Raw genomic sequence first — 12,479 nt, 5'->3', positions numbered from 1 at the left:
GTGGCGTGTGCCTGTAGTCCCAGCTACTTGAGGCTGAAACAGGAAAATCGCTTGAACCTGGGAGATGGAGGTTGCAGTGAGCTGAGCTAGCGCCACAGCACTCCAGCCTGGGCGACAGAGATCCCGTCTCAAAAAAACAACAACAAACAAACAAAATACAAAACAATTAGCCAGGCGTGGTGGTGCACATCTATGGTCCCAGCTACTTGGGAGGCTGGGGTGGAAGGATCACTTGAGCCCGGGGAAATTCAGGCTGCCATGAGCCGTGCTCATGCCACTATACTCCAGTCTGGGATACAGAGTAAGACCCTCAAAAAAATAAATAAATAAAAATAAAATGAAGGCTAAATTAAACTACCAACTGGACATTCACATGAGAAGCAATATAATTTTACATAAGCTATAGAAAGTACAGGCCAATTCTCATCAGCAGTGTTGAAACTCTTACTATAAAAAATATTTTCACCAGTTGTAGATTTTCTATACCAAATAGAATGTGATGTGATTAAAAAGAGGATTTAGAAGCCACCAAAGAGGAAAAAATGAAATAGTAAAAATTCTTTAACTGGATGAGTAATTTACAGAGGAAGGTGAATGACTGTTGGTCTGAGCTTCCTATAAATTCTCTGTTCTGACCAAACATCAAGAACTATCCAAAATCCAGCAACAAAACAAAACAAACAAACAAACAAAAGTACAAAAACAAAACACCTTCTGCTCTAGGACCAGAGGTCACCTGTTGCTTTGCTGCTCACCATGACCACTCTTGTTGACATTCTCTACTTCCAAACCCAGAACCTTAATGGTCTATACTTAGGAGATGGAGATGTGCCTAACATCTGTCTGTCTGATAGAGAAACTGAAAGGATGTTCCAGATCTAACAAGTCTTCCATGCTCCAGCCATGCCAGTCTGACCCTAGGTCTATAGGGTCTATTTAGGTGTACAGAAGGGAACAAAAAGCACAGCATCATCAACAACAACTTTTGGTTTTCAAACCATCCTGACCACAATGCATAGTAATAAAAAAAAAGTAACTTGAAGTTGTCACCCAGTATACACGTCATACAAATACAAATAAAAGTTATGTGAGACAATACTTGGCCGGGCGTGGTGGCTCACACCTGTAATCCCAGCACTTTGGGAGGCTGATGTGGGTAGATCACTTGAGGTGAGGAGTTTGAGACCAACCTGGCCAACATGGTGAAACCCTGACTCTACTAAAACTACAAAAATTAGCCAGGCGTGGTGGCTCATGCCTGTAATCCCAGCTACTTGGGAGGCTGAGGCAAGACAATCGCTTGAACCTTGGGGTGGAGGTTGCAGTGAGCCAAGATAGCACCACTGCACTCCAGACTGGGCAACAAAGCAAGACCCTGTCTCCAAAAAAAGAACCCCAATACTTAATACATACAACACTGATATTTTTTACTCTATTCCATTTTTTAAAAATACTAGTCACAGCCGAGCACAGTGGCTCACACCTCTAATCCTAGCACTCTGGGAGGCCGAGGTGGGTGGGTCACAAGGTCAGGAGTTTGAGACCAGCCTGGCCAACATAGTGAAACTCCGTCTCTACTAAAAATACAAAAAATTAGCTGGGTATGGTGGTGTGCGCCTGTAATCCCAGCTACCTAGGAGGCTGAGGCAGGAGAATCGCATGAACCCAGGAGGCAGAGGTTTCAGTGAGCCGATATCACGCCATTGCACTCCAGCCTGGGCGACAGTGTGAGACTCCATCTCAAAAAAAAAAAATGCTAGTCACATGCACATGATGAAGACCCTGAACTAGGTAGGAGTCTACAATAGATGAGCTGGCTGGGCATGGTTGCTCACATCTATAATCCCAGCACTTTGGGAGGCCAAGGTGGGTGGATCACATGAGGTCAGGAGTTTGAGACTAGCCTGACTAACATGGTGAAACTCCGTCTCTACTAGAAATACAAAAATTAGCCGGGTGTGGTGGCGCACACCTGTAATCCCAGCTACTCAGGAGGCTGAGGCAGGAGAATCTCATGAACCCGGGAGGCGGAGGTTGCAGTGAGCCGAGATCACACCATTGCACTCCAGCCTGGGCAACAAGAGTGAAACTCTGTCGGTGGGGGAGACATGAGGCCTCACTCTGTTATCCAGGCTAGAGTGCAGTGGAGCAATCATAGCTCACAGCAACCTTAAACTCCTGGGCTCAAGCAATCCTCTCACTTCAGCCTCTCAAGTAGATAAGACTACAGGCACATGCCACCAAGCAAGGCTAATTTTAAAAAAATTTTTGTAGAGATGGGGTCTCACTATATTGTCCAGGCTAGTCTTACTTCATTGAATATAATCATCCTTTGACGTATGGCCATCTTGAGGAAACAGGCTCCTAGAACACTCACTCAATTTCCTGGTAGAGTCTAATATTAAATATTCTCATTGAGCTTGTTTAAAGAGTTAAATATTCTCATTGTCTCTATTAAAAATACAAAACAATTAGCCGGGCGTGGTGGCGGGCACCTGTAATCCCAACTACTTGGGAGGCTGAGGCAGGAGAATTGCTTGAACCAGGTAGGTAGATGTTGCAGTGAGACGAAATTGCGCCACTGCACTCCAGCCTGGGTGACAGAGCAAGGCTCTGTCTGGTGAGGGTGGTGGAGGGGACGGACAAGTTAATGGAGGAATGAGGATTGGCAACAAAAAGTAGGTAGGTGAGGTAAGAAATACCTAGAAAACGTCTTAAAAACAAGGGAGAAGTAAAGGGAAAATAAGGGAAAGTGTACCAAAACAAATTAAAAATATAAACCTGTAACCAAATAATGGTGTGTTGGTGACAACAGTGTTAGAAAATTAAAAAAAAAAAAAAAACATGGGGTAAAAAATGAAAGACTAGGGCTGGATATGGTGGATCATACCTGTAATCCCAGCACTCTGGGAGGCCGAGGCAGAGGGATCACCTGAGGTCAGGGTTCAAGACTAGCCTGGCCAACACGGTGAAACCCCATCTCTACTAAAAATACAAAAATTAGCCTAGCGTGGTGGTGGGCGCCTGTAATCCCAGCTACTCAGGAGGCTGAGGCAGGAAAATCACTTGTACTCAGGAGGCGGAGGTTGCAGTGAGCCAAGATCATGCCACTGCACTCCTGCCTAGGCGACAAGAGCAAAACTCCGTCTCAAAAAAAAGGACTGCCTAATAAGTCTGAGTACATGTACATGTAAGAATTGCCAATGTAAGCACATTCTCAATTAATAAAATTTATAGTTATATATACACTCCATGAGTGAAAATGTAGTGTTCAATTTAAATGGTTCTTGTTAAGAATGAGACCTGGGCTGGGTGCTGTGATTCATGCCTGTAATCCCAGTGGTTGGGGAGGCCAAGACGGGAGGATCACTTGAACTCAGGAGTTTGAGACTAGCCAGGGCAACATAGTGAGACCCCATTTCTTTAAAAAAAAAAAAAAAATTTGACTTGGCATGGTGGCACACACCCGTAGTCCTAGCTACTCAGGAGACTGAGGCAGGATAGCCCGAGCCCAGGAATTCAAGGCTGCAGTGAGTGGTGATCCCACCACTGTACTGCAACTTGGGCAACAGAGTGAGACCTTGTCTCTAAAAAACAAAAAAAGAAATGAGACCTGACAAACAATAATGGTTTTGTAGTCCAGTTTACTTTTTAATTTTTTTAGACAAAGTCTTGCTCTGTCGCCCAGGCTGGAGTGCAGTGGCATGATCTCGGCTCACTGCAACCTCCACCTTCTGGGTTCAAGAGATTCTCATGCTTCAGCCTCCCAGGTAGCTGGGATTATAGGCATGCACCACCATGGCTGGCTAATTTTTGTATTTTTGGTAGAGATGAGGCTTCAGCATGTTGGCCAGGCTGGTCTCAAACTCCTGAGCTCAGGTAATCTGCCTGCCTTGGCCTCCCAAACTACTGGGATTACAAGCGTAAGCCACCACGCCTAACCAGTTTACTTTATACATATATGAGACAATGTCTCACCACGTTGCCCAGGCTTGTCTCAAATTCCTGGCCTCAAGCAATCCTCCCGCCAGGGCCTCCCAAAGTGATGGGCTTACAGGCGTGAGAGCCTGGACTGCGGTCCAGTTTAGAAGCTGCACAATGACTGAAGTATTTCATTGCTTTGGAAGTGAAATGGAAAGAGTAGAGGGGCTGGCATGTGCTCATCAGCCAGCGCTCCCTCCCACTAAGCTGGTGATAAGCTAGTGGCAGTGGTAAAGGTGAAATGGGGTTATGCTGGTCATCTCCAGAGATTTGTGCATGGTCCCAAAGAGGCACTATAATAATATGACAGCTGGGCACCCCAGCACTTTGGGAGGCTGAGGAGGAGGATCTCCTGAGCCCAGGAGTTTGAGACCAGTCTGGGCAACACTGTGAGAGCTTGTCTTTACAAAAAAAAAAAAAAAAATTAGCCAGGTGAGGTGGCACACACCTATAGTCCCAGCTACCTGGGAGGCTGAGGTGGGACAATTGCTTGAGCCCAGGAGGTCAAGGCTGCAGTGAGCTGAGATCACGCCACTGCACCCCAGCCTGGGTGAGAGAGCAAGACCCTGTCTCCAAAGAAAAAAAAAACAGAAAGAAAAATAATATGAGGGTTTCCACCGTAATCAAACATCACAGTTTATGTACTTTACAAAATACTTTACAGAATATTATCTTTACTGATAAGCATTTTCACATATATTATCTCATTTGATATTGTTATATTTATTTTATATGTGATTGCAACTGAAGGTCAAGGAAGCCATTGACTTGTCAGGTCACAAATGTCATCTAAATAGCCAAGACAGGCCTCAAATCCAAGTGTTCTGCCTCTAAATCCAATTTCAGACCACTGTTCCACCTGTACCTGAGGAAACTGGGGTGACTAAGTAGAGATCTGGTAAGAACCTTTTTTTCCAAACTCACAGGATAAAGTTGCTTAGTACAGGAATTCTGCCAAACCTGGAAAGCATGTCCTCTTCTTAAAGTCAGGTAGGGAAAAGAGTAATTATACATTTTTGCTACAATTCTTCCAACTAGACCATGAGCCTCAAAAACCCATAAACTGAGAGCAGTTATATAACTTTCTATTACCAACAATATCACTTCTCTCAAAGCCCTAAGAGTCCTAATCTTGGTTATACTGACCTATGTGTGATTCTAGTTCACCAATGAAACCCCTATGGGCCTCAATCTCCAAATCTATACAAAAAAGAAAATTACTTAGGCCTTACCCAGATTACTATGAGGTCTAGGTGAAATTACTGTATTTGATAAGATAGTTTAAGCCTGAAGCAGAGTTCTGAGGGAACAGAAGCCCAATTTGTACCCAGGAGCTGAGTTAGAACACTCTTCCTGCCTTTCTAAGAGTATTTTTACTACTATTTACTACTTTCTATTTCATAATATCATTAAAACAAAGATGACACAAAGATGCAACTCCCCAAGGGTGAACTGAGCTGCCATTTGGTGGTTAGTAACCAAAATACTATAGAATCAGCCAGAGCTTCCTGGGTTTAGAACAGGGCTCAATTTGAAAATTCTACAGGTTTTTCTAAAGTTCCATAAAATAGGTGCTGTGATAATTCAGAGGAAGAGGACAGTATTTAAACTATAGACCCACAGGTGCTTTGGCTCACACCATGGCAGGGGGAGCCCTTGAGTTCAGGAATTTGAGACCAGCCTGGGCAACATGGGAAACATGACAAAACCCTGTCTCTACAAAAAAAGCACAAAACAATTAGCTGGGCGTGCTGGCATGTGCCTGTAGTCCCAGCTACTTGGGGGCTGAGGTAGAAGAATTGCTTGAGCCCAGGAGGTCGAGGCTGAAGTAAGCCATGTTCACGCCACTGATCTCCAGCCTGGGTGACAGAGTGAGACCCTGTCTCAAAAAAATAAAATAAAATAAAATAATAAAAAATAAATTCAAACTATGAAAAAAGCAAAAATAAAATAAAATAAAAAAATAAACTATGGCCTAGACAAGAATTAGTAACCATAGTCTAAAGTCTAACAGCCACAAGGTCCACATATGTTGCTATTCACTACAAATATATTCCTCTTTTTAAAAGAAAGGTAAAATAAAATTGTATTTTTATCCTAGAGCATGTCAAAATAAAAACACAAAGTTCTCGATCTACAAAACTCTATCAGTACTCTTCACCACAAGATGTCACTACTGGCCAAGAGAAGCATCACAAAATACTTTTCATTGCTATGAGAATCTTACCTTAATGTCTTTTAGAGAGACAAAATTCTCAATACCTAATTCAATCATATCCAGCACATGGTAGTCATACATACGACCTGGAAGGAAAATGTATTTTTAAGCATGTATTTTTCACAAAGAGCCACCTTACATATACCCACAAGAGCTGTGTATTCAAAATGTCCTAATACCTGCCTCTTTTTTCTCCCTATACCCCTGCAAACATATCCCACTTTCTTACATTTTCAACTCTACTTATTGTTATGATATTAGTCATGGAAATGATCTTAGATATTACTTAGCCCAACTCCTTTATTTTATAGAAGAATAAATGACAGCCCACAGAAGGTAAAGGGCTTGCCTAAGCCAGTGAGTATGCCAGGCTCAATCTCAGTACACTGAGGCAAAGGTTCTTTTTCAAATCTATTTATTCAACAGATATTAGAGAAGGGTTAATTTATGTGGGTCGATATACTTTTTTTTCTAATATTGATTTAGTACATATATATATTTCATGTGAAAAAAATATCTACAACTTAGGATAATTTTTCCCCCCAATTCCAATGGATCCATGCTATTTGGGAGCTCAGAGACACTCAATGCAAGTATAAAGTAATTGTGTTGCATCTACAACTAACTAGGCAGGGATGCTGAGAGCCCGAAGAGACCACGCTTCCCGTTTAAACCAGAATTTGATTCCGACAGAGACAGAAGGCAATAGCATTCTAAGAAACATGAATTACCAGGGAATCTTTTCATATTCTTTCTTACTTGTGGGACTTCACTGTATTGTTAGGGTCATATTTATATGTCCCATTCTTTACTTGCAGACCGACATAAATTTTTTTTTTTTTTTGAGATGAAGTCTCGCTCTGTTACCCAGGCTGGAGTGCAATAGCATGATCTTGGCTCAATGCAACCTCTGCCTCCCTGGTTCAAACAATTCTCCTGTCTTAGCCTCCCATGTAACTAGGATTACAGGTGTGTGCTACCACGCCCGGCTAATTTTTTGTATTTTTAGTAGAGACAGGGTTTCACCATGTTGGCCAGGCTTGTCTCAAAATCCTGACCTCAACTGATCCACCACCTTGGCCACCCAAAGGGCTGGAATTACAGGCGTGAGCCACTGTGCCCGGCCTGATCTAAAAATTTTTTATTCAATGTCACAAGGTGAAAACAAAACCAAAAAACCCCACCAAACTAGTTTACAGCTTATTGATTACTCCTGATTCCTCAATACCATCAGTTAATCTGAGTCACAGAGCTTGTTACAGTAGATAGGCAGACACGCACAGGACAGGAGAGGCTGCCCACTCACCCCACCCCAACCAGGAATGTCAGGCGACCATCAGGTGACGGTCAGGCAGCTGTTTAACTGTCTCGCTAAAATAATAATTGGTTGCAGCTAGTGCCAAGGAGAGGCAGGCTCCCAAGAAATAGATAACACCTGAAGCTAGTAATCAGCAGCTTCCCAGTAAGATCTCAGGAGTTGGGTGGGTGGGCTCAAGCATGCACACTAGGAGGCAAAATGGCTGACTTTAACTGGTATATGAACTTGCTCTATGCTTCAAATGAGCATACGTACAACTCCAATAAACACACTGTGCATTTGGCCCCTCCCAAGTGCTGGCAGGCCACTGCACAGGCAGACAGCTCATCCCAAGGAAAAATCAAGGTAGGATGCTACTAGGCATGCTGGCTAATGCCTGTAATCCCAGCACTTCAGGAGGCCAAGGCAGGTGGATCACTTGAGGTCAGGAGTTCAAGACCAGCCTGGCCAACACGGTGAAACCCCGTCTCTACCAAAATTACAAAAATTAGCTGGGCGTGGTGGCGGGCACCTGTAGTCCCAGCTACTCGGGAGGCTGAGGCAGGAGAATTGCTTGAACTCGGGAGGCGGAGGTTGTAGTGAGCCGAGATTGAGCCATTGCACTCCAGTCTGGGCAGTGGAGCAGACCAAGACTCTGTCTCAGGAAAAAAAAAAAAAAAAAAAGAAGAAGAAAAGAAAAATCAAGGGAGAAGGGACACCAAACCCCTGAAGCATACCAACACATATAAAGCCCCCAAGTCAAAGGTCAAACAGCACACTTGAATCTCTCAAGTTGCCTGCTTGGCGCTCCAAGGGTACTTCACTTCCTTTTACTTCCTTCTGTTCCTGCTCTATAACTTTTTTTTTCCTTGAGACAAGGTCTCACTCTGTCACCCAGGCTGGAGTACAGTGGCGCCATCTTGGCTCACTGCTACCTCCATGCCTCAGCCTTCTGAGTAGCTGGGACTACAGGCATGCGCCACTACACGTGGCTAATTTTTGTATTTTTAGTAGAGACAGGGTTTCGCCATGTTGGCCAGGCTGGTCTCGAACTCCTGGCCTCAAATGATCCACCCACCTCGCCACCCAAAGTGCTGGGATTACAGGCATGAACCACCATGCCAGGCCCCTGCTCTTAAACTTTTTAATAAACTTTCACTCCTGTTCAAATACTTCCCTCAGTCTCTTACTCTGCCTATGCCCCTTGGATGAATTATTTCCTCTGAAGAGGCAAGAACCAAGTTGCTGCAGACCGGTATGAATTTGCTGCTGCTAACAAATTGACTCTATCAGTGAAAACATTAAAAAGTAAATTATACTTACCGATTACTAGATTATTTGGCCGCTTCTTATTATGGGAGCCAAACATGAATAAAGAACAATCTGACTTCTTTGAAAAGAATTCCTATAAAACCAAATAAATCCCATTTAGTCAACACATAAATTTAAGAACTTTAAGAATCTTACCTTTAAAAATCTTACCTTCAGGCCAGGCACAGTAGCTCACACCTGTAATCCCAGCACTTGGGAGGCAGAGGCGAGTTGATTACTTGAGATCAGGAGTTTGAGACCAGCCTGGCCAACAAGGTAAGACCCTGTCTCTACTAAAAATACAAAAGACAGCCAGGTGTGAAGGCACATGCCTGTAATCCCAGCTACCTTAGTGGCTGAGGCACGAGAATCGCTTGAACCCAGAAGGCAGAGGTTGCAGTGAGCTGAGAATGCGACACTGCACTCCAACCTGGGGAACAGAGTAAGACTCTGTCTAAACAAAACAAAACAAAACACTATACCAGTTTTATTTTTTTCCAGTGGAAGTTAATGAAGACTTAATGAACCAGAAAGAAAAATACAGAGGAAAAGTATTTCCAGCTTTTTACTTCAAGTTTTCTGATTTGGGGTACTCAGGGAAAAGATGTACATTTCAAGACTAAGAATACGTGAAAGCTATTCAGTTAATAAATAAAATGAAACCATTTATTTTGTTATGCTGTCATTTTGGAATAGCACACCAAGTGTTTCATTTGCTGAACAAATCCCTTTTACTCACAGGATATCACTACTGTCATTGCATACATTCAAAACACACATGAGGCCTAGTAAGGTGGCTCATGCCTGTAATCCCAGCACTTTGGGAGGCTGACGCAGACGGATCACCTGAGGTCACCTGATGTCAGGAGTTTGAGACCAGCCTGGCCAACATGGTGAAACTCTGTCTCTACTAAAAATAAAAAAGTTAGCCAGGCGTGGTAGTGCATGCCTGTAATCCTAGCTACTCAGGAGGCTTAGGCAGGAGAGGTTGCAGTGAGCCAAGATCACACCATTGCACTCCAGCCTGGGCAACAAGAACATTGCATACCAGCCTGGGCGACAAGAGCACTGCACTCCAGTTTGGGCAATAAGAGAGAGACTGTCTTAAATTAAAAAAAAAAAAAAAAAGGTATCTGGCTGGGTGCAGTGGCTCATGTCTGTAATCCCAACACTTTGGAAGGCTGAGATAGGTGGATGGCTTAAGATCAGGAGTTTGGGCCAGGAGCGGTGGCTCACGCTTGTAATCCCAGCACTTTGGGAGGCCGAGGCGGGCGGATCACGAGGTCAGGAGATCGAGACCATGGTGAAACCCTGTCTCTACTAAAAATACAAAAAATTAGCCAGGTGTGGTGGCGGGCGCTTGTAGTCCCAGCTACTCGGAGAGGCTGAGGCAGGAGAATGGCATGAACCCGGGAGGCGGAGCTTGCGGTGAGCTGAGATCGCGCCACCGCACTCCAGCCTGGGTGACAGAGCGAGACTCCATCTCAAAAAAAAAAAAAAAAAAGATCAGGAGTTTGAAACCAGCCTGAGCAACATAGTGAAACCCTGTCTCTACGAAAAATACAAAAAATTAGCTGGGTATGGTGGTGAGCATCTATAGTCCCACCTACTTGGGAGGCTGAGGTGGGAGGAAGGATCACTTGAGCCCAGGAGATCAAGGCTACATGCAGTGAGCCGTGATGACACCGCTGCACTCCAGCCTGGGTGACAGAGTCACACCATCTTGGAAAAAAGAAAGAGAGAGATCTTATCCATTTGGTTCTCAGAAGTACAGACTTCCATTACAGATTTCAGAGTAGTAAAAAAATCTAGGTGTGGGGTTCTAATCCTAGACAGCTCTTTTTACATTATGCCTATAGTCTCCACATCCCACATGCTTTGATTCAGTTTACTGAGATCACCACTTTTAGCACGAAAATTAGAATCAACATGTTTTAGTCCAGAAATCAATTGGAAAGCCTCTTAAGTTAATATTAAAAAAAAAAAACAAAAAACAGATGTAAGAGTCATAACTCTCCATTTTTCTTTACTCCTTACAAGACTCTCCGAGGTATGGGCTCCTAGTTTGGTTATCATTCATTCTAGTCTCTAAACAGAAGCATAAAGGGCAAACAACTACCCACCTGGCCTGTCCACAACCAGAGTGGGGGATGCAGAGTCAGAAAGTCCAAGAATTCAGGCTCTGCCACTAAATATCTGGAAAAATAATCTTTTCTGAGAATTAACTTTATCAATAGGGATAATACCGCCTCCTGCAAAAACTTGCAAAGGCCACATGAGATGTCATATGTGAACACACCCTGTACAATGTTATACAATGTCCCGAACAAAGTAGGTGTCCAAAAAATATTTTTTTATGGCCAGGTGTGGTGGCTGTTGCCTGTCACCCCAGCACTTTGGGAGGCTGAGTTGGGTGGATCGCATGAGCTTAGAAGTTGGAGACCAGCCCAGGCAACGTGGCAAAATCCCGTCTCTAGTAAAAATACAAAAAAATATCTGGGTATGCTGGTATGCACCTGTGGTCCCAGCTACTCAGGAGACTGAGGTGGGAGGATCGCTTGAACCCGGGAGGCGGAGGTTGCAGTGAGCCGAGATGGCGCCATAGCACTCAAGCCTGGGTGACAGAGTGAGACCCTGTCTCAATTAAAATATATATTTTGTATGTCTAAATCAATGGAATTACTTTCTTAAAATTTTAAAAACATTCTCATCGTACGACTAACATCTCAAAGCTTTCCATAAAACACCCTTCATAGATACTTGAGTGTTTTATATACGTACCTACTCGTGTGTGTGAGTGTGTGTGTGTGTGTGTGTATATATACATAAACTCATCCCATTCTCCACAAAGTCTGCTTTTTATTTCTTAAAATTCTAGAACGGGGTAGTCAAATTACCTGCAAAAAGCCATATAATAAATATTTTAGGCTCATCCTTTTGTTTTGTTTTTATCCCACTCTTCTTTTTTTTGTGAGACAGGGTCTCACTCTGTTGCCCAGGCTAAAAGTGCTGTGGTGCAATCATGGCTCACTATAACCTCAAACTGCTGCACTTAGCTGATCCTCCACCCTCAGTCTCCCAGATAGTTAGTACTTGGGCTCCCACCACCATTTCCTGCCAATTTTTTAATTTTTTTAAGACATGGGCTCTCAGTATGTTGCCTAGGCTAGTCTAGAAATCCTGGCCTCATGCAATCCTCCCACTTCATCCTACCAAAACAATGGGATGAGAGGTATGAACCACAGTGCCCAGCCTAACCAACTCTTTTTTTTTTTAATTGAGACGGAGTTTCACTCTTGTTGCCCAGGCTGCAGTGCAATGCCGCATCTCGGCTCACCGCAACCTCCGCCTCCCGGGTTCAAGCGATTCTCCTGCCTCGCCTCCCGAGTAGCTGGGATTACAGGCATGTGCCACCACGCCTGGCTAATTTTGTATTTTTAATAGAGACTGGGTTTATCCATGTTGGTCAGGCTGGTCTCGAACTCCTGACCTTAGGTGATCCACACGCCTTGGCCTCCCAAAGCGCTGGGATTACAGGCGTGAGCCACCACGCCCAGCCTAACCAACTCTTTAAAAATGTAAAAACCATTCTTAGCTCATGAGCCTCACACAAAGAGGGATTTGGTCTGCAAGTAGTATATTTTTGCCAACCCCTGTTCTAAAGCAGCAAAA

At 43.8% G+C, this 12,479-nt stretch overlaps 1 protein-coding gene across 4 annotated transcripts in view; it reads right to left on the bottom strand.

Annotated features, from left to right (window-relative positions):
* Positions 1 to 12,479, bottom strand: part of RPF2 (ribosome production factor 2 homolog) — a 41,550-nt gene that overhangs the window by 16,927 nt on the left and 12,144 nt on the right. For all 4 annotated transcript variants that reach the window (XM_032156718.2, XM_058435484.1, XM_058435483.1 and 1 more), the window contains exons 5-6: positions 8,820 to 8,901; positions 6,209 to 6,285 (exon numbers count right to left, since the gene is read on the bottom strand). In XM_032156718.2, coding sequence (XP_032012609.1) covers positions 6,209 to 6,285; positions 8,820 to 8,901 — 159 coding nt within the window. The remainder of the gene's footprint in view (positions 1 to 6,208; positions 6,286 to 8,819; positions 8,902 to 12,479) is intronic.

The sequence above is a fragment of the Hylobates moloch genome, unplaced genomic scaffold (genome assembly GCF_009828535.3).
Source record: "Hylobates moloch isolate HMO894 unplaced genomic scaffold, HMol_V3 SCAFFOLD_2, whole genome shotgun sequence".
NCBI lineage: Eukaryota > Metazoa > Chordata > Mammalia > Primates > Hylobatidae > Hylobates > Hylobates moloch.
This window is presented reverse-complemented; position numbering and strand designations above follow the sequence as displayed.